General features: G+C 40.9%; 1 protein-coding gene and 1 long non-coding RNA gene across 5 annotated transcripts in view; one reads left to right on the top strand and one right to left on the bottom strand.

The window, feature by feature from the left end:
* PINX1 (PIN2 (TERF1) interacting telomerase inhibitor 1) overlaps window positions 1–3,584 on the bottom strand; it is an 88,203-nt gene extending 84,619 nt beyond the window's left edge. For 3 of the 4 annotated variants that reach the window (XM_049631382.1, XM_049631384.1, XM_049631383.1), the window contains exon 1: window positions 3,435–3,584. In XM_049631382.1, the coding sequence (XP_049487339.1) occupies window positions 3,435–3,453 (19 nt within the window). In that variant the 5' untranslated portion in view covers window positions 3,454–3,584. The other variant, XM_049631385.1, reaches the window with a different exon arrangement.
* Window positions 3,585–5,680: 2,096 nt separating this feature from the next.
* The window catches only part of LOC125923242 (uncharacterized), a 46,108-nt gene continuing 24,181 nt past the window's right edge, over window positions 5,681–27,607 (top strand). The window contains exon 1 of the long non-coding RNA XR_007457966.1: window positions 5,681–5,781. This is a non-coding gene — a long non-coding RNA (uncharacterized LOC125923242). The remainder of the gene's footprint in view (window positions 5,782–27,607) is intronic.

Raw genomic sequence — 27,607 nt, 5'->3', positions numbered from 1 at the left:
GTGTTCTGCCATCCGCTAGCCGGACTCCTCCTATTTGGAGTTCTAACTTTAGATGGTTCCATCAAGGAATTTTGGGGGTAACCCCAATAAATAACCCTTTTCTTTTTTTTTCTGTTGAAGCAAAATTTAATAGCATTTTTAATAGAGAAATTATAAAAATAATTTATAATCAAGTATATAAATCATTTTTTGCTATATTTTTTACCTAGGTAACATTAGAAAGGCCTTATTTAACTCTAGATTATATAACTATCCAACTATATTTTCCAACTATTTAATGCTTAAGTAGTTTTGTTGAGATATAATTCACAAACCATAAAATTCACCCATTTAAAGTGTAGTATTCATTGGTTTTTAGTATATTCATGGAGTAGTACCATCACCATTACCTACTTAAAGAATATTTTCATCACCCCAAAATAATTATATTTAAATATGATTAAATATAATTAATTTTGAATTAATTTTTATATACATGCTTAAATAAGAGTACAACTTCATTCTTTTGCTTGTGAACATCCAGTTGCTTGAGCACCGTTCTTTGAAAAAACTATTCCTTCCCCATTGAATTGTCTTGGCACTCTTGAAAATCAATTGAGTATAAATATAATGGTTTATTTCTAGACTCTCAATTCTATTCACTTTCCAATTACTCCATGCCTAATACCACATGACTTATGCCAGGATTCAGCTTACTCTGAAAGGTGTGTTGAGTCCCAAAAGCCAGGGACAGAAGTTTTGTCTTTTTTCTCTTTTTCAGAGGACACTTTTAGATATTCAAGAGCTCAAAATATACCATCCATGTACCATGTATTCCTATTAAAAAATTATTCAAGACATATTCAAAGTTAAAGAAACTGCAGTATAAAAATCTTAATGTGATGAGCACTAAAATCCATTAACTATAGTGTGATTTGACTATAAATATGACTAGAAGTGTCAAAAATTGTCTCGAAAAGGAAAGAATCTAAGAAAAGAGTAATATCTTGATAAAAATCCAGGTCTAAAACTTCAAATGATATAAAGACTACGAAGTGAGATCAATAAATTAAATCCTTGTCTTACATGGGGGAAGTTTCGGTAAGCTAGATTTTTTGTCTTACACAAAGGAGACCCAATAAAATAACACTTGATAATTAAAGAAATAATAAATAAAAAATATATTTGAGAAACACAAAGAAAACTACTAGATTTTAAAAATAGGGTAAGTGCCTATAGCAAAAATAAAACAAAATATAGTACACATGGCAAGGGAAAACAGGAAATAGCATGTGCTTAATGAATTGAAAATCTTCACTAATGTTAAGTGGGGGAAAAACCAAAACTGTACCTACAGAATTAAGAATCACCCCAATTTTATAAACTAACAGAAAATAGAATTGTTAGGCAGTGAAATTATGAGTATGGGGTTTTTCTTTGCTTCTATTTTCTTACTTCTAAAATGAGAACAGGGGCGCCTGGGTGGCTCAGTCGGTTAAGCGGCCGACTTTGGCTCAGGTCATGATCTCGCGGTCCGTGAGTTCAAGCCCCGCGTCGGGCTCTGTGCTGGCAGCTCAGAGCCTGGAGCCTGTTTCAGATTCTGTGTCTCCCTCTCTCTGACCCTCCCCCGTTCATGCTCTGTCTCTCTCTGTCTCAAAAATAAAAACAAAAAACAAAAAAAAACAAAACAACAACAACAACAAAAATAAAATAAAATGAGAACATCAGTCCTAAATATCTAATCACAAAAGATGCCACAAACTATACTTAGCAAGTTATTTTAAAAGATAACACAAAATATAATATTATGCCAAAGATTTGAAAATTTGGGGTGCCTGAGTGGCTCAATCAGTTAAGCATCTCACTTCAGCTCAGGTCATGATCTCGCAGGTCTTGGGTTTGAGCACTGGGGTATGTGCTGACAGCTCAGAGCCTGAGCCTGCTGGGATTCTGTGTCTCCCTCTCTCTCTGGCCCTCCCCCACTCACAACTCTTGTCTCAAAAATAAATAAGCATAAAAAAAACCCAAAAGATTTGAAAATCTGGAGTCATGGTGGGGAGACAAGAACTCAAAATATTCCCTTGTAATCATGCAACTTGAATTACTGATGTCTACAGACAGCATTTCATGCATCTACAGCAAGCATTTCATACTTTGAAATATTTTCACATTCACCACTTCATTGATTTTTTTTTAAGCCAACCTAGTAATGAAGATAATAAAAGTAGTTTTTAATAGTGCCACAGAAACTGATCATGGAAAGAGACATAAATGAACAGCAGAGCCAGGGCCAACGTGCATGCTGTATTAAGCATACATCAGAAAATATTAAAACCAGAAAAGATCTTAGCAGCCCTAGTTTTACAAATGAACAAACAGCCCACAGAGTCACAGTCTAGAACATATTCTTTTCTGTAAGTCCCTATTTAAAAACAATAGAAAACTGCTGGTCCTAGTGACAAAAAGTTAAGATACGAGATAACTAGAGCAAATTTGTCACTTTCTAGCTCAGTGACTCGGGGCAAATTATTTTCCTCTGCACCTCGATTTCATCCCCTGTAAAACTGGAACTCCCTGTAAAACTGTTTACTCCTTGCGTTTTGTGCTCCCATTCTTCCACCTTCTTAGATAAGAGGATGCTGATAACATTTATTTCACAGAATCCTATGTGGTTGCTGTAGGTCTGTTCAAGCGGTTTCTGTTCATTGCTCACTATACACTTCCAAAAAGTTATGGGCCATCTTTTCATGGCCAAAGCACGACTGCCATCTGGTGGCAGGAAACCTTAGCTACAGATACCGCTCAGAAGTCAAATAGCCTCTCCAGAGGGAGGGAATTGATGAACTTCACAAAGTGGTGGTGTCAGAAGCAAACTGAAGCAGGACGCGGCGTTACAGCCAACACTCCTGTCACACAAGAATGTTAACATTTCCAACTAAGCCCAACTAAGCCAGTCTTACTTAGAATCACTCATTAGCCCTGCATCCCCTAAAAAAGGCTAACTTCCTGCGTTTGACGCTTTTAACCCCTTTGCTTTTCTTTTTCTGGGTTCAATAAACCTTCGAGAACGGGATTTCACTGCCTGAAGAGATTCTGCTGGCCCAGCCGCCTCTTTTTAACCAGAAGAAGCTGAGGGCCGGGAAGTGAAAGACCAAGTCAGGGTTCCTACGATCGGCGTTCTGGCTCCCATTCGAGCCCACCGCGCGCGTGCCCAGATCTGAGCTTGAGGACAAAGTCCCACGTGGACACTGGCAGTCTCTTTCACTAACCGACCAGTAGCTAACCTGGGGAAGGCTGCGCCGGGAAATCTCTGCGGCAGGCAGGACGAGACGAACCGGGGTTACCCAGTCCCCTGGCATCCCCCGCCCCGCTGCGCGCCGGAGACCCGCACCCCGCACCACTTGGTCTGGCCGGGCGCGTCACCTGGAAACTTCACCCTCGCTCCCTCCACTCACGCTCAGCCAGCATTGACATGTCGAGAGCCTGTGACGCCACGAGCCTCCGGACCTGAGAGGTGGCGGCGACCAAGCAGCCGGCTCGCGGAGAAGTTACAACCACCAGACTCGCAAACCAGGTGGACTGCAGCGGCCGAGGCGCGTGCTGGTGACGTCAGTGGGCCGCGACCAGCCCTCAACCACGTGGCGGCGAGTGGGCGGGACGCGGGCCTTATGGGGGAGGGGCGGGCCGGGGAGAGTATATTCCGGAAGGTGCGGGCTTGCGGACACCCAGGGGGAGAGGTCAGAGGTCTCCGGGTCTAAAGCAGGTGGAGGGGAGGGTGTGGGTTTATTCGCATGAGCAAGTTCCTGAACTAAATGATTGCCTATGTGTAAACGCGTCTAAAAGCGTCTGCCACAGAGCAAGCGCTCAATAGGGTTACCTGTGTCACTCTCAATATTAATAACTAAATGCCAAGAGTGGTGGTTTCTGGAAGTAAAACATGAACTCTGCCCTCCGCTCAGAATCTCCTGAGGAAAAGAAACATGTAAACAATAGTTCTTAGGGCCGCCAGTATTATTAAAACGGTGTGTATGAGGAGTTTGACAAACTCACCTAGAGGGGAGGACTTTGCAGTATGGTGTCCCACCTCTGCCCTCTGAGGTAGATAGGTAAGTAGACACACAACTATGAATCTATCTGTGGGATCCCAAGTTAATAAGATAACTAAATGTGGCTAAAATGTTGTCTGTCTTTAACATGATGTCTTCAACAAGACTAATAGTTTTTTTCAATATATAATCCTCATAGAGATGTCATAGACGCAAGAAATGGTGGAGTTGAAACAAACCATGGAAACCATTAGTCTATCCTGCATTCGTCCAAATGCAGTACCTTTTATAGGATTCCTTTTTCGGTCTCTGACTGAACATCTCCAGGAAAGGCAGCTCACCAAATCACAAGGCACAACCATTCCTTACTATTCACTGCCACACTCAACAATCCGAGTTCAGTTTTGACCTAGACCACACCAGCAGTGATGCAAACTTCTGTCTCAATGTTTGTGACCATCAAAGAGACAAAATTATCTTCCTGCAATCATATACCCACGTATGTGGTGCTTGAAAATGCTGACTTCCTGATCAATTCACTATTGTCCACTCTCATGTAACTACCTTCTATCTTCTCCTATCTTATCAAACAGATCAGCTAATTATCCAAAGACTTGGATGATCCTGCCTTTCTCATTTGGAGCAAGTCCAACTCCCTACTTTACTCCTGTTTTCTGCGTCACAACTTATGTGCTCCCTGACTTAGTTATAAAAGTTACATTGATTTTGCCTCTCCTCTTTCCCCTCAGTTCCTGGGTATTCACTGCTAGCAGCAACTATTCTTTTGTATTTCTTTTTTCTAATGTTTATGAAACTAGGTAAGTTTACCTTGATGGTCTAGACCCCTAGTTAAAGGGAAACTTCATCTAGAACAGGAATCTAGTCCTTCATACAGCTTCTCTTGGCACCTAGGATGCTCTCTTTATGTTCTACTCATGAAGAGAAAGCCTTCTATCTATATAGTCACCTGAAATTTGTGGAGAGTCACATGTCCCTCCTCTCTGTCTGACAGTCTCCTTGCCAGAATTTCATTAGAACTCCCCTGGAGACTGAGACACTTCAGTTAAAATTCACAAAACAGCCCCTACCATACTCAAACTATTCTGCTAGATGTCTATGTGCATACAGAGATGATTATGATAAAGGCCAAGTTCCAGAGTGCACGTTATAATGGGAAAAAACTATTGTTAAGTTTGGGCTTTAAAAAATGTATATAGAACCCTATTTGTATTTTTAAATTGTCAGTTGGGAGTGGATACTGTACTTTTAAAAACAAGGTGATTCAGGGGCACCTGGGTGGCTCATTCGGTTAAGCATCCAACTTCAGCTCAGATCATGATCTTGCAGTTCACAGTTCGAGCCCACGTCAGGCTCTGTGCTGACAGCTCAGAGCCTAGAGCCTGCTTTGGATTCTGTGTCTCCCTTTCTCACTGCCCCTGCCCCACTCATGCGCGCACTCTCTCTCAAAAATAAATAAAAACATTAAAAATTTTAAAAATAAATAAAAATAAGACACATCAGTATAAGACATTCAGTCTTATTCTTCAGTCTCTTTCTTGGCAGTCCCTCTCAGAGCAGTGCTTCTCAACCTTTAATGTGCATGTGAATCATCTGAGGATCTTATTAAAATGCAGTTTCTCATTCAGCAGGTCTGGGATAGGACCAGAAATTCTGCACTTCTAACAAGCTTCCAAGGATGTGGGTGCCGATGATCCACAGACCTTCCTTTGTGCAGCAGGCCATTAAACAACCAAAGGTATGAATGAACGCAGGGTTAAAATATACCTTTTTTTTTTTTCTGTTCAAGAAAAGTACATTGCGAAGAATACCTTTAGGTAACAAATGCTCTCAATATACGAAAGAACTGAACCTAGAAGTTACTTGGGTAAATCATCTGACATAGTCCCCCACCTTCAGGCAAGCAAAGACCAATGTCAGAGATAGATGATTGCTACTTCTTTTCTTTAGCTCTGGCAAATCTCAGTCAACACCCCCCCACACACACACACACACTCCACATACATACAATTACAAAAGCTAGTTACACATTCTGTACAATCACAAAAAGGAATTCTCATATGCTGTACTACATCTTTATATATCAGATGTATCACTAAAATTTTTATCTGTAAAAGAAATAGAACTGAATCTTGCCAGTTAAACTTAGCCCAGTCCTAAGAGGCACCAGGCTGATACAATGGAGGAAGAAAAAACCAGTCAGAAAATATTACAGAGCCTAAATTCTGCTACTAGCTTGGAGTGTGATCTTGAGAAAGTCATCTTGAAATGACCTCTTTTTATAACACTGATCCAATCTATGAAAAAAGAATTATCACTGAGATTATTTCCATCTGAAAGACTTTCAGAAAATTACTTTAATCAGAAAAGCATAAGTCAGTGATATGAACATTAAAGGGACTATAATATCATAATATTTGAGATCTAGGATTCTTTTTTTTTTTTTTTTGATGTTTGTTTATTTTTGAGAGAGACAGAGACAGAATGCTAGTGGGTTAGGGGCAGAGAGAGAGGGAGACACAGAATCGGAAGCAGGCTCCAGGCTCTGAGCTGTCAGCACAGAGCCTGACGCGGGGCTTGAACTCAAGCCGTGAGATCATGACCTGAGCCGAAGTCAGACGCTCAACCGACTGAGCCACCCAGGCGCCCCAGAGAGCTAGGATTCTGAAGCCACACTTTCTGGGTTCAAATCTTAGCTCTGTCACTTACTAGCTTTGGTAACCTGCTGTGTATCTTGGGCAGATTACTTTACCTCCCTATTCCTCTATTAAGAGAAATAATGAGATGATACATGTCAAGTGCTTAGAAAAGCACCTGATGCATAGGAAACACTCAATATAATACTCAATAAGGCACTATTATAATTTTAAAGGAAATAGAGGTTAGGATGATTATTTCAACAAATATTTATTGTTTCAGAGATTGTGCTTGGTGCTGGAATTACAAAAGTGAACAAAACAGTCATGACCCCTACCCTCATTGAGTTTGCAAAGAAGAGAGGCATTACCATAAATATAGAATTAGACCTAAAGGTAAATGTTGTGAAAGAGAAATACATGTGGCTAGGACAGAATATAAGAGGGGATTTAACTTAGGAAAATTAAAGAAAGCTTCCACAAGGAAGTGACAAATGAATTAAAACATGGACTATTCCAGGACTTGATGTGGCTAGAATTCAGAGCAAGGGAAAACAAGGCCACAAAATTGAATAAGGGGCCAGTTCTTACAAGGCATTGTGGGTCATAATAATGGTCTGGGTCTTTGTCTCAAGAGCTATGGGAAGCCACTGAAGAATTTTTAAGTAGGGGAGTAACACACATTATAGCTTCTAAAAGTTCCCTATGGCTGTTGTATGGGCCGAACACATTGAAGGGAGAAAGGTATATATGGGAAGACTGATTTGGGAGTTGAGAGAGAGAAAGTTGTCAAGAATAATCTCAAAATTTCTACAACTGAAATGGTGGTATTTGGGAGTGAGGAATAAAATAACTCAGTTTTAGATATGAGATGATTGAGGTGTCTTTGAGTATGAACCTCATCAGTTAGACATAGGTGTCCAGAGCTCAGGGAACAGGTTGGGCTAGAGATAAAAATTGGGAATCATGCAAATGTAGATGTTAAAGGAAGCCATGGACCATAATGTGTGCACCCAGAAGGCACATGGAATGAGAATAGCAAAAGGCCAGGCTTTGAGGAAATCTAAATTTAATAGCCAGAAGAGAATAACAAGACTCCTAGGAGAGATAGAAGGAGCTGCTGTAGAGGTAAGAGGAAAAGCAGGGGGGAAATGTTTAAGATAACGATGAAGTGATCAGCAATGTTGAAAGCAGCAAGAGATCAAGTATGAATACTGATGATTTTTATGTAGCAGTGAACCAATTTCAATGCTTCTGAAAGTCTCCTTTGGGGACTAGGTGATTAAAAACATAAAAGAAGAGGAGATTTAGAGTTCTGCAAGCAAAAGAGAATCCTAAACAATCAAGGAATCTAAATTTCTTTTCCCCAATTTCCCTTCCACACACACTAAAAAGAGAACTACTGTTTGAAAGGGCACTTTGCTACACTGAGAGTAAGTGGCACTCTTGCACTACGCCTTAGCCAAGAGCCTGTCCATGAAATTAATAAACAAAAATAGTCTTCATCTATACAAGGCTTCTATGAGAAGAAAACAGAAAGTGGGAATTGAAACATTTCAATGGATGAAAATCTACCCCTGTAAAAACAACCAAAACCAGAAGAAAAGTATAGATAATACCCCATATCAAATTAATTACTTGGTGATGTGGAGGAGAAAAAACAACTCTGAATTGGAAATTCAGACTCATAGGAACAAAAAACAGAAAGAAATCAAATGAGAGTTGATTGTACACGGGAAAGAAATGGAAGTAAAAAGGCACAACCGTATCAGAAGTGATGACAAGATTACAAGATGCCCAGAGGAAGCTATTCAATTAAAAGTTAATAAGAGATATTGAAGAAAGCTAAGAGAATGAAAATAAAATTTAAAAAGGAATTTAAAAACTGTCAGAAAGCTGTTGAAATGGAAGAGAGGCAAAGAAGATCCAACAGACATATATAAAATTGGAGTTCCTGAAGAAGAAAAAGAAAACAATGGAACAGAACTAACATTTACAACTATAGTCCATAAAACTTTCCAGAAATAAAAGAGGATCTGATTCTACATATTTAAAAAGTCCATCAAAAAAAATTTTTTTTTCAATAAGATGTCCATCAAATACCTGGGAAAACTAAGCCACAACAATCAACTCCAAGACATATCCTAGCAAAACTATTAGACTTTTTCAAAAAGAAAAATCTTGGGGCGCCTGGGTGGCTCAGTTGGTTGAGTGTTTGACTTCGGCTCAGGTCATGATCTCACGGTTCATGAGTTCAGGCCCTGCATCAGGCTCTGTGCTGACAGCTCAGAGCCTGGAGCCTGCTTCTGATTCTGTGTCTCCCTCTCTCTCTCTGCCCCCCTGCCCCACACACACTCTCTCTCTCTCTGCCTCTCAAAAATAAAACTAATAAAAAAATTTTAAAGAAAGGAAAAATCTCTAAGCAAGGTAATAATAATAACATGTAAATAGTAAGTTAATTAATGAACATAATTAATTGCTTAAAATAATAAAGGCAAAAGATTAAGTCAACATAAGACCTCTCAATATCAACGTAGAAAGCAAGACAACCATGGAGCAGCTATTTTAAGACACTCAAGTAAAGAAAATATGAATCAAGAATTGTATATCCAGCCTAGGTATCCTTCAAGTGTCAAATCTGTAGAAAACCAGTTTTAAACTTGCCACAACTCAGGGAATACTACACTCATGAACCTTTCTTGAGAAGTCTATTAAGGACAAGCTTCATCCTACCAGGAGATGACTGGGAAAACTTCGTGAAAAAGGATAGTAACACTAGATGTAATGTGTAAGTGATGAATCAGTAAATTCTATTCCTCAAATCATTATTACACTATATGTTAACTAACTTAAAAGAAAAAAGAAAAAAGAAAAAGGATAGTAAGTACGTATATTCAATGACATAGTAATTGTATGTACCTATAGTAAATACTTACATGCAATTACATATATGTAATTGCAAACAGGTACTTTCCTTGGTGCATTGACCTTATATCACCTGAAAATCTTGGAAATGGGCTGTGAGTCCTATTTTAGATCATACCTTGGATGAAGAGAGAGGTTGTGGGATCAGGTGAAATAAACCAGAGGGAAAGTTTCTCACTTTAAGATGTTCTGAGGCAATTAGGGCCAGTTCATTCAAAACGTTTTACACTTTTACTGTATAGTATGGAAATACCACAAATCTGAGTCAAAAAAACTTCTGTGGTTCCTGTAATACAAACTCATGGAGACTCTCCTAACTTTGGTCTGAATGTGCTGTTTATCCATCTTTTAGTTTCTGCATTGTGGTCTAAATGTTTTAAGTATGTCTGATTTTTGTCTGTGTGAACTGTGACAGGGGTAAAGTTGGGTAGGTTACTTCCTAAATGTTTTCCTCTCCTCTGTTTATTATATAACCTAGGTGTCATATTAATAATTCCATAATTTAGAGAGGGCTTTACTACTTTCAAAGTCTTTCACAAACATCTCATTTTGATTTTGATTTCAAGGATGCTAATGGAAAAATTTAATTTTAAGATCTCTGTTTATGCATTTGTGACACTGTTTGAGCTAAGCCAAGCCATCCGATCTTCCCTCACAACCTCCTTCCACTATCACCCACCCCAAGGAAAATTTGGATCAAGGGTACTTAATGACAAGAGGAGGTATAAAATCCAGGCGTGAAAAATTACAGCTATTGCTTATCAAAAATTGAAGCAATAATCAAAAGTTAGGTGGCAACTAGTTTTAAGTGTCTGCCAATAAAATTGGGGGAATTGGGGACAGCATTAATACTGCAAAGCAGAGAATAACAAGGAAATTAGGTAGGTGGCAGATTATTGACATAACAACTTTTTTTTTTTTTCTTTTTTGGAAACACACTATTCGTGCTTAGCACTTTAGTGCCTATGAAGATAAACAATGCAAAACCTGACCTTATGGAACTCTTATTCTAGGGAGGAAATGGATATATGCAAATTTAATTGTAACACAATGCAAATTGTGTTAAATATTTTAAAGTAGCAGAAAGTGGCTGTGGAAGCATTAGAAGGAAAGAAAAATTCCTCTTCCCAGGTCAGCATCACTTGGGAATTTGTTAGAAATGGGAATTCTCACGTCCACCCTAGACCTTCTGAAACAGAAACTCTAGGATGGGTCCCAGCCCTGTGTGTTTTAGTAAGCCCTGCCCGTAATGTTCATGCTGAAGTAGGGGAAACACTGATATCAGATACTCATGCCTTGTAATATGACTTCTAGGGTGTCTAGAAAGAAATATTGCCAATTTTATGCAAATATTTGTGTTTCAAAGTGTTTTTTGCAGCCTAAGTTGTGAGACAAAAAATTGAAAACAACCTAAATATCCAACAATAGGGGAATTATTAATCATTATAGTTATACGTCAATTAAAATTCCAGCCACATCTACCATCCTTGCTATGGGAAACTGCTCAGCCAAGAGACACAGCCCTCCAGGTTTCCTTTATAGAAGCCCCATCTCTACCCTATGAACCACTTTGCCTATTAGATGCCTGTTAGATGAGGCATGCGGTCACTCCCTGGAAGGCCAACACCCACTGGCATGAGGCCACCTTGAAAAGCTGGCCAGGCATGAGGTGATGATCAGCTGAAATGAGTCTTCCTCTTGGCAGTTTGAACCAGGAAGTAGAAAGAAGCAGCCAGGTAGTAGAGATAGCTGTGTAAAGTATGTTTTTTAAGGTTTTGTTTGTGATGATCTCACTGTGAAAGTAAGGAAAGGGCAGGAGAGGGAGAGAAGTTTCCGTGAGAGAAGACAATTCCACAGAACGTGGTTATAATTATCTCTCCCTGGTAAAGGGAAGTAAAAGTAACACTGATGCCTGGCACCTGTTTTTTATTGTTTATTTTTTTATAGATTTAGAATAAAAGTAAAAATAAACCTACCCCATGACCCAGCAATTCCACTTCTAAGTATTACTCAAGAGAAATGAAAAACACAGTTTTACAAAAACACTTGTACAAGAGTGTTCTTAGAGGCTTTATTCACGATAGTTAGAAACTAGAAGCATCCCTGGTGATCATCAGCTGGCAAATGATAAATAAACTGGCACATTCCTACCATTGCATCCTACTCAGCAGTGAGGAGAAACAAACTACTGAAGCACACAACATTTAATGGGGTTGGCAAACCATGGCCTATGGGCTGGCTACCTGTGTTTGTAAACAAAGTTTTATTGGAACAACCAACCCCATTTGTTTATCTAGTGTTGGGCTGTTTTCTGGCCACATCAGCATAATTGAGTAGTTTTGGGAGATTGTATGGCCCCAAAGGCTAAAATATTTCAACTTAGAAATATTAAGGGGATGCTTGGGTGGCTCAGTCAGTTAAGCATTAGACTCTTGATCTCAGTTCAGGTCCTGATCTCAAGGTTCGTGAGTTTGAGCCCTGCATCAGGCTCTGCACTGAAGGTGCAGAGCCTACTTGGGATTCTGTCTCTCCTTCTCTCTTCCCCTTCCCCCACTTTGTGTATGTGTGTGTGTGTGTGTGTGTGTGCGCACACTCTCTTTCTCTCTCAAAATAAGTAAACTTTTAAAAATATATTAAGAAAAAGTTTGCTGTGCCCTGAATTAATCTCAAAAACATGCTCGGTGAAAGAAGTATATATTCTGTGATTCCATTTACATGAAATTCTGGAAAGGCAAAGGAAATCTAGGTGTAAAAAATCAGAACAGCTGTTGTCTCTGGGGACTGGGACACAAATTGACTGGGAAGGGGCACAAAGAAATTTTCTGGGATGATGATGGTGTCATAGATTTTGATAATTATTTGGGTTACCCAGTTCAATGTGTTTTTTTTTTTTTTTGAGCTCAGGGGTGCACTCTTAGGATTTTCACATTTTATTGTGTAGACATGGAAAAAATATTAGCAAACATTGAAATTTAGGTAACAACATTCATGCTGAGTTATTTAGGGGAATGTATTCTGATAGCTACAACTTACTCTGAAATGCACCAAACATAGGTGGGATTAATGGATGGAGAGAGGACAATTATGTGAATGTGTGATAGAGCAAGTAGAGTAAAATCTCGATGGATGTTCCCTATAACATTCTCCCAGCTTTACTTTATGCTTGAAATTTTTCATAATTGAATAAAAACAACACTGACAATGTTTAAGATAGGATTTTGAGGATGTTTTCATTTACATAAATACAAGGGCTCAAAGATAATATTGTACCAACCTCTAAATAAGATAGAGCAACAAATCCAATAGTAAACAGACTCTCACTCCTTTTACAGGGTTTTATGGAGAAATGACCAATGAAAAATAATTCTCTGCTTCTAATAGAGTAAACTTGCTTGATGGGGATAGCCCCGTTTTGATGGCTAAGAGCTGGAAGTTGAGCCCTGTGGTCATGAAGGAAGTTACTGTAATCTGTGTATCCTTTCTGTGCAGTTGATGCTCAAATATATACCCCAACATTTGACTTTTTCTTGGATGTGCAGGCAAATTTTGACTGAAGAAAGCTCACCCACATTGCCTCTGCTTTCAGCCATAGCTTCCTGAATGGAGGCAGTGAGAGAAATGTCCTACCTGTGCTCAGGTCCTGTCCTGGGACCACAACCAAGAGAATGAATGTCATTGTCATCTCTGTTCTCAATCCCTTAATGTAAAGTGTTCTCAGTTTGGTTGAAAGTCAGGTGGATGTTCATGGGTTTGAATGATCCAGGCCAGAAACCATTGTGTACAACAGAAGCGACAAGGTGATGTACAAAGAGAAGGAATACTGAGTTCATGGGGAGTGAGGCTTGTTAAGGTGGGGCATCGGAGGGAATATTTAAGGCTCTTGCCGACATGTGGAAGCTGTTCTGGTTCTGAGCAATTCTCATGCCTTCACTTCCTACAACGTCCAATTACTTGTCTTTTGTTCTCCCTTGGCCAATTTAGCTGAGAACCCTCTTTCCTTATTACCTAGTGTTCTCCTTATAATACACTTCCTATTTGAGGTAACCCAAATGAGTGTTGGTTCTTATCACCAAAAAAGAAAGAAAAGAAAAGGAAAGAAAGAAAAGAAGGCAGGAAGGCAGAAAAGTTCTCAACCAAGTTAAGTTGTACCTATATTTGATCAGCCATAGTTAATGTGATTTCAGTAACTTAAAAAATATGTACCAAATAAAAGCCTAAAAGGTAATAATAACCTGAATCATTAAGATCATTTATTACTGGTAAGGTCATGGTTATTTTTTGATCTTCTTAATGCTTTTTAAGGTTTTCTCCTGATTATGGTTCATATGTTCCTGCTTCTTTACTTACCTACCTGATAACTTGTTATGCCATGACAAGAATTCTGTGTTATATTATTGGGTTTGGGAGGATTTATATTCCTTTAAATATTTCATTCTGGGATACAGTTAGGTTTTGGGGGGAATAATTTGATCTTTTCAAGACTTTCTTTCAAGCTTTGTTAGGTGGGAGGCTAATAGTCTTTTAGTTTAGATGTAATCTGGTCCCACAACTGAGGTAAGACAATCTTCTGAGGATTCTATTTAATGCTCCATGTGTTCAGAGTTCTTCCTGCTCAGGAAGTTATTCTTGGCCCTGCATAAGCTCTGGGGATTTTTTTCTGCCTGTTTCTCTTGGGCGGTTCTTTCCCTGTAGTTTCTGTACATGTGTCCCTTGCTCAGTGCTCACTGGAAGACTGGAGGGGACCCCTTTGATGGTATGTGGAGCCATCACTTGGTATAGCTCTCTTCTCTCCAATACACAGCCCTGTGGATTCTAGCTACTTTGATCTGTGTCTCCTCGGCTCAGGGAGACCCTCTGGGTTCTGTTTGGGGGCCCCATCCCCGTGTACAGCCTGGAAACTCTCTCCAGGCAGGACATAAGGGCAATCAGAGGGTTCACACCCTTTACATTCTATCTCTTGGGGAGCACAGTTCTTGACTGCCCACTGCTTAATGTCTGAAAACCAGTATTTTGTATCTTTCATCCAGTTTTGTGTTGTTCAAGATGGATGATAAATCCAGTCCCTGTTACTCTCTTGTGGCTGGATTCCTTATACTTTGTGAATGTTTCAAGTTTTATATAGTTTATATACTAGCTATGTAGACACCCCAAAACAAGTCTTTAAAAAGTAAAATTGTCCTATACAGTAACAAGCAAGTTAGAACCATGGAAGGTTTAAGCCAACAAACCCAATTTTATCTTCATATAATTTTTTCACTAGTGAAAACACATGAACCTAAAATTGCATAAAGCAGAAATGAAATATCATTTGCTCTGAATGACTTCTATTAAAAACAAAACAAGAACAAACAAACAAACAAAAAAAACTACCCACCACCACCACTGTCACCAAAACAAACTATAAACATCTCAGAGAGCATTCTGAATTTCCATAGAGCTGCATATTGTGGTGGTTGGAGCAGGGGAGCCTGGGAGCAGGCTGAGGGAAATAGCTTTGTTTTCTCACTTATTTAAAGCTAATTCTGCCTTGGAAGTTCACTGCTGGCCTCGGCTCCGCCCTTCCCCCCACCAACCTTGGGAGATATTTTGCCCAAGCAGGAATGACACAGCCCACGGAGTCTGTTCTTGTCAGTTATCAGGGGAGCTGTATCTATTATAAACTCTCTAAATGTGCCAATCTAGTGGCTGTTACCCAAAGCATGGAGGGCGCATCCCTCCCTGAAGGGTTTCTCCTGCAGTGCCTGCTGAAGCCTGCCTCAGACCGCAAGCTGAGAAGCACCTTCCCGCTCTCAGATCCAATACACTAGAAATGGGTGCTTGATATGATGTCTTCCTGAGATTTATCTACCCATTCCCTGGCCGGTGTGGAGGGAGGGGGGAGAGGAAGTATCCTATTTTGCTAGGCTATTCCCCCTGTAATCTACTTGAAACTCAACCTGGTTTCTGTTGCCTGTGCTTCTGAGTCTGGAGAATGTGTGAGTGATCCTTTTTTCCTTAAGTTGACATGCTCAGCTAATACCAACTCAGGGCCCTCATCTTCAAAGCCTCCTGTAATCGATTTTCTTGTCCTCTCTTGCAGTATTTGTATGTTATAGAAGCTCGCATAGGAAGACAAAACCTAGCCAAGAGCAGTGTGAAGGGAAGGCTCTCTATTGATACTGGTCCAGAAATGCCTTCTGGCTTCCTGGCGGCGGTTCCGGCATGAGATGCCTCCTCTGTTTATACTTCCTATCAAAATGTTAGGACTTCAAGCTTTAGACTTCACAAAATCTGTAAAGCTCAACGGTGGAAAATCACATCCAGAGATCAAATTCACAAAATCATGTCAAAAGAAAAAAAAATCCGATTTCCTCACTGCCTTACATTTTTTTTTTATTGTCTTAGATTAGCCTTCTCTAGCCTTTGAGTGAGGTGGTGACACTTTAGTTTCTTATACCTTGAGGTGTTTTCAGGGCTGCAGGTGGTAGAGGGGAGGGTGATAGGGATGAGGTCAGGGAGATGCCTGCAAAGGGAATGAATAGACCCACAGGGTGGGAGTTGGGGTGATGAAAAAGGATGGTGTGGTGGCCAACTTAGTGGCTTGAGAGGGTTTCCAGACCTGAGCTGCTAGCTGAGGCCCCCAGTCCTGAGAGAGGGAAAGCATCCCATCAGGCAGGGACCGTGGCAATTTTGAATGGAGATTCTGGAATCACCTAAGGAAGTTTCCCAAGCCTTACTATTGCCTCTCCCTGGCCCCTTCTAGAATCTTTCTGGCTTCTGCTGCTCTCTAGGTAAGTAGTCCCCAGCCCATGGAGCTCTGCTGGTATAGTCTGTCCTCACCATGATGATTTTCTTTGGTGCAGTAATTAACAGAGTGAGTTCCAAAGTTAGAGGGTTCAAATCTAGCTCTGACGACTGCAACTTATGTCCTCCTCTCTCTGATCGTGCATCTGCTATCCCAGGGGTTGCTGTGAAAATTAAGTGGAAGACACACAGGAACGGCTAGTGAGCTATAGTGTTGTAATACTGCAAGTGGCCTTTGCTGTTTACCCTGAGAATTATATGCAGTTCTTGGGGCTGAATCTGCACCTTCCTTATTCTTCCTGTCCCTCTTTCATCTTTTTCTGCCATTTACCAGTTGCTGACTCTGGGCAAGTTACTAAATATTCTGTGCCTCATTTAAGGTTGATACTGGTACCTCCCTCAAAGGATTGCAATGCTGGTTGAAAAAGCAATTTAATGAATGTCCTAAATGAAATCCTCAAGTAGTTTACCACAAGGAGAAGGAACATAAAGAAGGAACTAAAGAAATGGCTGTTTGTACTGGAGTGTGCACAGTTTTGTTTTTTAAGTGCACACCAAGGCCACCATCTTGATCTGTCCAGTAGTGATCTCAGCAGGGTAACAGATGAGAGAGATTCCTGGGTGGTGGTTGTCATTAGACCTAGAGTCCCAAAGAATTGGAGACCTATTAAGCCACTAGCCGAGGCCATTGCTGATTGAGGAGGTGGTGAAGAGGAGGCCATGATCATGAAGCACAAATCCTTACATCAGGGGATATTACCTAGGAAATCTCTAGAAGTCCTTTCAGACGTTTTTGACTTATACAGAGTTAATTCACGTTTAGTTCTTTTAAAAAACTTGATTATGAGAGATATTAAGTAATACCATTTGCACAGTTATAGACACCCCATTTTTTAAAACCCCACTTTTAAAAATAAAAAAGTATATGTTGAGGTGTCTGAGTAGCTCAATCAGTTAAGCATCCGACTCTTGACTTTGGCTCAGGTTATGATCTCACAGTCGTGAGGTCAAGCTCCATGCTCTCTCTCTCTTAAAAAAAAAAAAAAAGTGGGGCGCCTGGGTGGCTCAGTCTGTTAAGCGTCCAATTTCGACTCAGATCATGATCTCGCACTCCGTGAGTTTGAGCCCTGCGTCGGGCTCTGGGCTGATGGCTCGGAGCCTGCTTCCGATTCTGTGTCTCCCTCTCTCTCTGCCCCTTCCCCGTTCATGCTCTGTCTCTCTCTGTCTCAAAAATAAATAAATGTTAAAAAAAATTTTTAAAAAGTATATGTAATAGTGTACATATACATACATACACAGTTAGCATATACATGGAAATATCTGAGAAGCTTATATTCCAAACTGCTAATATTGGCATTTTCAGTAGAACAGGAAAGGAATTACAGGAGACTTTATTTTCTGCAATGTATATTTCTATATTGCCAAGACTTTTAAATTATAATGACATATTTTTTCTCTGTTATACCAGAACAATTTAAATGTATATATTCTGTTTATTAATATGTGAAAGGGGCATGCATGCTCCCTTTAAAATTATTGTCTGTCTGTATATGGAATGGACATAAGTATTTTGCCTGGAAACTTAATTCCACCTTATCCACCCAATCCGAGGCATGTTGGAAACTCATTTTAGGCACAGATGACAGAAATCTGTCCGCATTTTGGAAACCACTGGACACATTTAGCATTTTCCTGAGGCAGAAACATGTGACTGGGAACCACCAGGAATGACATCAGCTGACTATAGCTGGGGTCCCATATGGATGCCCTTGCTCCTAATACACACTGCCTGTTCCTAGCCACTCTGCCCTGCCACCAGTCCATGTTACTTCCTGTTCCCACAGCTTTGATTCTTGTGACTTCCCAGTTCCTACTTCTGAATGTGTCCCTTTTAAGGATCTTTGGCCTCTAGGCTCCCACTTCTTGATCCTGGTTTGACTTTCTTTTTTGTTTTCTGGTCTAATCTCTTGATTGCCTCTCCTGTCTCAGGCTTTCAGACACCATGATCACATTTCTAGGTCCATTTGGGCAGCCCTGCCTAGCATTGGCATATGACACAACTCTAGGGAAATTTCTAGATATCTTAGAGGGGAGCTCTGAAGTTAATATGGCTAAGTCCCTCCTGATGAAAACGACAAGTGCAGTATTTGCAGACAGGCCAGTCATTTATGGCCTTAGGTTTTAGATTCATCCAAGCTGTTGTGTGTATCAACAGTCTGTACCATTTTTTATTTCTAATTAGGATTCCAGGGTGTAGGTGTATTACTGTTTAACCATTCACCTGGTAGAGGATATCTGGGCTGTTTTTATTTTTGGACCATTGCTACAAACATACCTGTACAGGTTTTTGTGTGAACATGGATGTTTATTACCTTGATATAAATGCCCAAGAATGCAATTCCTGAGTCAAGACATAATCGCATGTTTAGATTTGTAAGAAACTCACAAAATGTTTTCCAGCATAGCTGCACCATTTCACTTTCCCATCCAGAATGTATTAGTGGTCTAGTTTCTCAGCATCTTCTCCAGCGTTTGGTGTTGTCACTATTTTTTGGTGGGGTGGTGATATCACGTGGCTTTAACATGCAATTCTCTGATGGCTAATGATGTGAACATCTTTTTGTATGTTTATTTACTACCTGTATATCCTCTTTGGGGAAATGTCTGTTCAGGTCTTTTGCCCATATTTAACCACTTCTTAAAAATTAACCCTATAGAGGGATGCCTAGGTGGCTCAGTTGGTTGAGCATTGGACTTCAGCTTAGGTCATGATCTCATGGTTTGTGAGTTTCAGCCCTGCATCAGGCTCGCTGCCATCAGCATGGAGCCGACTCCAGATCCTCCAGCCCTTTCTCTCTGCCCCTCTTCCACTTGTGGTCTCTCTCAAAACTAAACATTAAATAATAATAGTAATAATAATTGAGTTAACTCCATAGAAAGTCCAGCAATATGAATCACAAAGCCATAGGAAGCACCATTTTACATTTGTTGGCAGCTTGTGGGAGGTTAAAGAGGGGACCAAGAAGATACATACTATGCCCTGCTCTCCAGCTTCTTCCTCCACAAGAAAATTAAAGTTATACTGAACTGATGGGTCCAGGTTTCAAGATACCAATTAGACCACATTTCCTAGTGGTCAAGGTTGCTGTATGTGGTGAAGGTCATGTGTCATACACCGATGTGGCTTTCTCTCTGGTAGTGGAAGGAACCAGCTGAGTCAGGGTTGTCTCTCCGGGGTGGGCTTGCCCATATTGCTTTCTCTCTCTTCCTCTCTGCATGTGCCCATGTAGCCTTGTAGATCTTCAGCCAGCTGGGGTAGGAGTTAGACTTAAGGCAGAGAAGAAGCCTCACTTAGAGGCATGGGCTCCAATCTAATTTACCAAACATGGTGCATTGGGGTGAACACTACATTCCCAGGTAATAATGAAGCTCAGTTAGGAGAAGAACCTGATTCCATGCTAATAGGATCTTGCTAGGACCACTTCCTTTTTCATGGAGCTAATGATTCTTCAAAGTCACACTCAACATGGGGAAGCCCAAGGGCCTTCCCCAGCTCTCACTGCCTGACACATGCTAAGTACTTTCTTTGTCTTATTCTGTTTTCCCCACATTTTATCTTCTCCCCCTTTGCTACCATCTTCCTCCAGATGTGTAACATTAGCTATGCCTAAGCCGTTTGTTTGATCTCTCCTCCTCTCCCCATCTCGCTCCCTTCTGGGGCTCCTTCTTTCTCATGATTTCAGCCACCCCTCCTTTTAGATGTCAACCAAGAGGACTTCCTTCCTGGACTTGTGGCTTCTTTCATGTTCTCTGCAGTTGTTTGCCTTGCTATTAGTATGCCTTCAATGCTTTTTCTGTCCCAGGAGCTCTTTTTCCTGGTTTTCTGTTCCTAATACTGGCAAATCCATAGTTAACTAGACCCAAAAGAGTTCTATTCAGTCCCCTGTTGCAGTCAATGCATTCTTTTTTGCTTTGGTGGGGAGGACTGTTAAGGTTGAATGTGTACATAAAGTGGTACAGTGACAGTGGTGTGGTGGGAAGAACACAGGTTTGGGGGGCTGATAGTCCCCAAAATCAGGTGTGGTTCTGCCACTTACAGGGCAGGAGGTCAACTGACATCTCTGTGGCTTAGTTTCCATATCTATGAAATGGAAGACAGGAATACCTAGCCAAATGGGGCAGTATGCTTGAAAGTGAGTTATAAATGGTAAATAAGTACTAGTAGCTGATATAATAGTTGTGATAATGACTGTGTTTAACCCAGTCATCACCCAGAATGCCTTAGCTAAAACCCAAGTCTTTTTCATCTTAAACTTTTCTTCTCCTTGGCCCAGGGATCCTATATGGTTTTACCCCTTGTCTATATAACAAAATGTGGGTGAATATTGAGTTCAAAACAAGAGGGCAGGTGGGAGTTTTCCATTTGGACAAGAACTGCCTTTGGCATAGTTACAAGCATTGTCTGCAGCTTTTTTTTTTTTTTTTTTTTTTTTTTTTTTTAAGAATAAAGGCTAAGGAGGGAGTCTATTGGGTGGGAAGGGAGGAATAATGCTGGGGTATCAGCTGAACTAGTGCTGAACTCAGCATATTTTTACATTCAAATAATGCAGAAAAGAGGACTGAGTGGTAGGGAAGGAAACTGGGGAAGAAATCTCCGTGGTACAAAAGTGAGCTACACTAGCTGTGTAGGTGCTCCATTGGACAAGGAGTATTAACTCTCTTTATTCAGAGTAAACTAGAGGTTGGTATCTGTGGCATCCTTTATGTCTCTCAAGTTGTGCAGCTAAGTAGGTTTCCTTTTTCTTGATTTCTTTCTCCAAATCCATCAGCTTTTGCTTAGTTTTATCTCAGTGAGCTCCAGGGAGTTGGCAAAGGCAGAATGTCAATTCCAAGGGAGAAGGAAAGCAGCAAGGGACCGTCTCTGAATCACATTGTTACGTAGGAAAAGTAAAGCACAGGGTAAGTGGTGACTCCCCTGTGTGACTTAGTGACTTCACAGACAGAACCAAATCTAAACACACACAAATTGCTCCTGAAACTATAGCCTCTGAAAATGGTTTCTGGCTTTTAGACCTCATGACTTCTCATCCTTTTTTTTTTTTTTTAATGTTTACTTATTTATTTTGAGAGACAGAGAGAGCATGTGCAAGTAGGGGGTGGGGGGAGAAGGGCAGAGGCAGAGGGAGAGAGAGAATCCCAAGCAGTCTGCATACTCATCCAGGAGCCAGACATGGGGCTCCATCTCACAACAGTGAGATCATGACCTGAGCCAAAATGCAGAGTTATACACTTAAAGGACTGAGCCACCCAGGCGCCCCATGACTTCTCATCTTTATTAGTTGGTTCTAACTGTATGGTGAGATGGGGAGGTGACAAATATTAAGTTTTCTTTCTAGGTCTCAACCTCCATAATATATTTGTAGAAAGCATAAGCAAATATTCAAACCCACAAAAACCCAGCTTTGAGCAATTGATCTTCCTGCTTTCTATATTTAATTTTTAATATTTTAACTTTATTTTTAGAATATATTGCTTCCTTCATCAGGAAAACCTGAGGTGGCATGCAAAAATACATGGGTCACAGAAATTTTAAAAATATGAAGAAGTCCAGTCAAAGGGAGAAAATATAAGTAAGCAAAGTAAGATAATTCAAGGGTGAGGTTAGTGTATAGAAATACATACTGTAAACTTGAGCTAAAGGTCAAAAGTGGCCTAGAGCTTGTAACAGTCAGTCAGAAAGGAGAATATTATATAGTGCTAAATGATAATAACAGTGGATAACATTTACTGAGTGCCAGTGTGTAGCGTCAACAATAAACAAAGCTGGACAGTATTTGAAGTTGGTCAGGACAGATTTTAGTCAGTAATATATGCATGAGGGCAATAAGGCAAAGAGTCCACATGAACTGAACTCAACTTTGACTTGCACTTGCATTTTAAAGGGAAGATGAGGGGATAGGGAGGAGGATTAGTGGGGTCTCAATAGAGTCAGGGAAGTGAAAAATTACAAAAATCAGGAAGGGGGTTGGCCCATATGAAACCCATCTGGGTTTGCTAACTGCAGTGTATCCAAGTTAGGCTCCTCCCCTTCCACAAAGGCTGGCAGACAGGGCCATCTTCAGGTGTTGGCTGGAACACACAGTAAATTCTTTGGGCAGCCTTGAGTTTTCTCAGGCAGGCACTTTTAGAGGTGGGCTAGGGTCATCCAGGAGATGTAAACTTGAGCTGTTAGAAACTGTGTTAACATTTTGTTCACATCTTTATAGACCAAGGTTGAAGCCCAGCAGATGAGAAGGCTCAGAGGAGCCTGGCTACAATTTAGTCAAGGAGAGAATCTTTGTCAGGAGCAGGCATTGTTCAATATTTTTTACATGTATTATCCCGTTTATTGTTCACAAAATCCCTGTGAGATGGGTTGTTATTGTCCCCACTTTACAGATGAGAAAACTGAGGTGCAGAGAGATATTAATAAGTTTATATGGACAGTAAGAGCCAAGAATTAAATCCAGGCATTCTGATAGCACAGCTGAGATCCAATATTTTAATAATTAATTATTGGCATTACAAGGATAGGGCTGCCTCTGTGGATTTGGGGTCTCACCTAAAAGGTGATATTATCCCCTGCATCAGTCACCAGAGAGAAGAATTGTGTCTCTCAAAGGAAACAGAAAAGGGGCAGAGAAACTCCAGGAACACTTCCCAGGGGGATTCAGCTCTCTTGGCCTTATTCAAAAAGTTGTCAAGCTTTTGATAAGGGACCTTGTAGGCGGTGGCTTGTAAGAAGACGTCCTCTGCATGGAACCAGGCCAGGAACTTAGAAATGAGAGATTCTAGTATGGTGTCTGGAGGCCATGCCAATCTACTAGGACCAGAGCTGAAATAGCTCAGATCACCTGTGGTCTCAGTGGTGAGAGACACAGGGGCTCAGCTATTTGTGTTTTACTGCCCGATAGTTATTTGTTTCCCTTTTATTCCTACCTGATATTCAGTAAGGACATTTGGAAAGCAAATCTGGGACTGTCCCTCACCAAGCAGGAGAATCAAGTGGAAGAAAACACCACTTGGGAGTCTAGGCTCTGAGCAGAGCTGATTTTCCAGAGGCAAATATATGTTTTCTTGAAGTCATCCAACATCATTTTATGATTCTGTGCTCTTGGTTCACAGTCTATTAAGGGGATAGCTACTCCCAAAAAACAGAAAATGAAATTTTTCCTCCATGTTTTCTTTCCTTCTCTCTGTTAATGTTTATGTGTTATTGCTAGGCAGAGGGCAAGACACAGCAGATTTTCCCTATTCCTAGTGCAGCTTTTAACATTCCTCCCCAAATGCCCTTCCTCTTCAGAAGGATACAGGTGGGGAGAGTTACATAACAAGATCAGAGTGTAATTCAAATAGAGCTGGGGGTTTTCAATGTACATATTGAAATGTAAATATTGTTAACTATTACTTTGTGTTCTATATTTTTCCTAAGTGTTGTGTCATGTGTCCTTAAAAGGAGCCTCCTAGGGGATCCTGGGTGTCTCAATCTGTTAAGTCTCTTGATTTCAGCTCAGGTCATGATCTCACAGTTCATGAGTTCAAGCTCCACATCAGGTTCTGCTCTAACAACGTGGAGCCTGCTTGGGATTCTTTCTCTCCCCCTCTCTCTACCCCTTCCCTGGTCAAGCTTGCATTCTCTCTCAAAAGAAATAAATAAACTTAAAAAAAAAAAAAAAAGGAGGAGCCTCCTTAACTTTTGCCTCTGTTTGTGCGGAAGACCAGACCAGCTCCCATTGGCCGGAAACCGCACGGGCTGCAGTCTGGTCTGAAAATTGAACGCTGAGTTAGATTAGTGCTCCCTTTCCGGCATCTGAGGAGGGGTGCATGTAGGGGACCTGAGAAGCAGCTTTGAAGGATGAGGCTGTCCCAGGTAGCCTGGTGATGTTTACTGAAGATTCCAGGGACCTCCTTCCTCTGCATACATTTCTCCTGTGCCCATTGCAAGCTTCACATTTCTGCCATCCCTGTGTATGTGGGTGGGAGATGGGAAGGGAGGTTCTTTTCCTGAAGGTGCTATGGCAGCATATGTGCTTCCTAGGCTTAATATATATTAAGTGAGGGGCTGGTGTGTGGGTCTCCTCATTAGGAGAGGACCATGAGTTTATTTGAATGAATATGCCCGCAAACCTACCCTGCACCCAACAAAAAACCTCTCCTAAGGATGGAGAATATCTCAAGGCAAGGAAATAACTGGAATTCTGCTCTCAGAGGTCTTTTGCCAAAGAGTTTTCAGATGAGGACTTCTTTTCTACTCTGCCCAAGTCTGGCACAGGGAGGATGAGGAATTTCACTCCCAGTCCCAGGGATGATCTCTTCCTTCTTGTGACACTGAAATTGTGGAAAGGGATCATAAGTCAAATCAACGGGCTAAAATCTGGGAGCAGAGGAAATCAGGTAAGGTCTGAGAGAGAGTAAGCAAAAGAAGGGGCCAGAAGGAAGAAAACTAGGTTGAAAGATGAAGGGCAGTGCAGGGCACAGAGGAAGGATTGCTCAACGTCTGCCTCTCTTGGCTTTAGTGCATCCAAACAGGTCTCTGTAGCCCTTGACTGGATGCCTGGGTCCAAGGGCTGATGGGTGGTGCTTTGGGACCTCCTGAAATTGGGGTATCATGAACATGGGTGTGTGTGTGTCTGTGTATGACCAGCAAATGTGAACTTGACAGCAGTTAGCTATGGGGATTGTTTACAATAGCCTATCACCCAGCTCCAACTACCAGGGACCAAGTGACCCAGACTTCTCTTTACAAGTTAAGGAGAAAAGAGGGTCCAGAATCACAAATCCCCAAATGCAAATATACATTGGCACAGGGGAAGAATCTGAAATTTTGGACTACTATTCCCAAAGAGCAATTTTCCCATATATCTGAAAAGGGTCTTCTATGTTGCCTGTGATGAAATGGTTTGCCAAAGCAGATCAACTCAATTTAGAAAGGATTTCAGTTTAAGATAATAAGTGCCTCCCACATCCTTCCCTTAGAACCCAAGCTCTCTTTAAACAGCTAAATCCCCTGCAAGCTAAAGATTACCATAAGTTTAATGGGAGTTTTGGAAAAGAGATTTAGAAAGAAGTGGATGGGAGGGGAATTTCTATGTCTTTCCTTGTAGCTGAGCCTTTGTAGGGCTGAAGAGCTGCTTATTTTATGTAATTGGCAACTGATCATTTCTAAAGTATTGGTTTAGGACTTAAAATAATCCATTAATGAATCTCCTGTATGGAACATACAAATGTTCCCAGAAGAATAGGCTGAAGATGGTGTGGGGGTGATGAAGGAATCAAAGGGAGGTCCCTTGGCTCACTAGCCAGAGTTGTCTTCTGATGTGTTCTTGCTGGCTGAGATAAGCTTGCACTCAAGGAACCTGGGCCAGAGAGGGAGGTGCCCAAGAAGGGCAGTTGTAGAAAGTTGTAGGCTTAAAAGTTGGGAGCAGGAAAAGGGAGGGAATGGGGATGCAGAAGATCAAATGACTGATTGTTGAGAACATCCATCTTTCCTCCCAGAGTCCTAGACATACCCAAGACAGACCTCTCAGAGTCCTAGACATAAAATCTCTGTCTCTCAGTCTCTTTCTCTCCTCAGAGGAGTCTCATGTGGAGCCAAACTTTTACTAGGAAGAAAGGGCTGATAGATTCCTTTCAAGTAGCATTTCTCTCTCTCCTCCCAGATGACATCTTTTAAATAAAAATGGAACATGTTCAAACATATAGAGAAGACTAGAGATTAATGTCATGAGGCTCATGAAATTACCACCCCCTTTGCCAAATATACTTGGTAAAAATTTTTAATAAAGCCCTTTGGATGTTTGGATGCAATTGCATTTGACACCTCCTCCCTCTTTCTCTGGTTGCCTGCTTCCGGAAACCTGCTTCCACTTGTCACCACCCCTGCCCACCTTCTCACCTATCTTCCAGTAAAGAGCCAGGAATGAGTACAGTTGTGTTCAATTTTGTGTTTATACTACTATAGCCATAAGGAATTATACTAAGGAAGCAATAGAAACCATTTGGTTGATTGTCAGTGGGCTTTTTGAAGGCAACTTTCCCCAGGGATTCATTTGCAGCATTTCTAGCATAAGGTTCTGGGGGGTGGGGGTGGGGGTTGTATCCAGAAAATATAACACAGAAGTCTTCTGTTTCTTCCTACCCTTCACCCTCCAGCACTTTTAACACTGAATTTTCTCCCTAGCTTCTTCTCATTTTATCTGCTTTGGGTTTTCCCATATCTGGCCCCTATGCCAACCTTTGATTGCCAGCCTGCATTCAGGCTCCATGGGTAAGTAGAGGCGTCTCTATGGTGCTCCCTATGTGCAGAGGTGTGTCAGTATATCAGCAGGCAGTTGATGCCTGGAGAGCCTGCCCACTTACCTCCTTGTTTCCCTTGTAAAATCTCTGCCACTCCCAGGGGTCTCCAGCTGCTGCCAAGAAGCCTTTGGTTGGCTCAGAGGCAGCGCTCTGCTCACACTGATGCCAATAAATCCCTAGAATTTTTCACTCCGTGATTATTTGTCCCTCCCTGACCATGAATAAATGAAAAGCCACACACACACATGTTATTAAAATGAACTGTTTATATTATCTCAGTTGAGTCAATACATTATAATGTATTAAAATGGAAAGGTACAAAATTGAAATAAATACTTTCTGATTCATGTATAAATCTTTTTTTTTTTTTGTCAAGATGACTTTTATCGTCAGTACATGTCACAAGAAAACATTTAAAATGACACTGAAACAATCATTTAAATCATGGTGCATGGAGGAAAAAGGTAAAGAAAACAACTTTTGGCTTGTTTTGGCATGAGACCTTGATACAATTTGGGTTCCCCAAAACCATGTGAAGGGTGGTAAAATAGAAATGCTCAAAACTGACTTAAAAAAATAAACAGGCTTTACAAAAACCCTCTTTTTGATAAACCCAGCCACTTCTCTACATGGTCTGCACTTACAGTAGATACATTCATTATTGTCCATGGGAAGACAGCAACTGCCTTTCGTTTTAAAGAGCTTGGTGGAGAGGCTGAAGAAATACGCTGCAGCTGAAGGTGAGTAGAATGTTCAGGAGAACAAAAAGTCTAGATGGTCTTCAGGAACGGCACTGAGAATGATGGGGTGTGGAGGGTCTCTGGAACAAGAGATGGAGGAGAGGGAGCGTGAGGAGTCCAGATCTGAAGCAAAGCAAGTCTGAAG

Source organism: Panthera uncia, chromosome B1, assembly GCF_023721935.1.
Source record: "Panthera uncia isolate 11264 chromosome B1, Puncia_PCG_1.0, whole genome shotgun sequence".
NCBI lineage: Eukaryota > Metazoa > Chordata > Mammalia > Carnivora > Felidae > Panthera > Panthera uncia.
The sequence above is the reverse complement of the archived record's forward strand: the minus strand, read 5'-3'. Positions and strand labels throughout refer to the sequence as shown.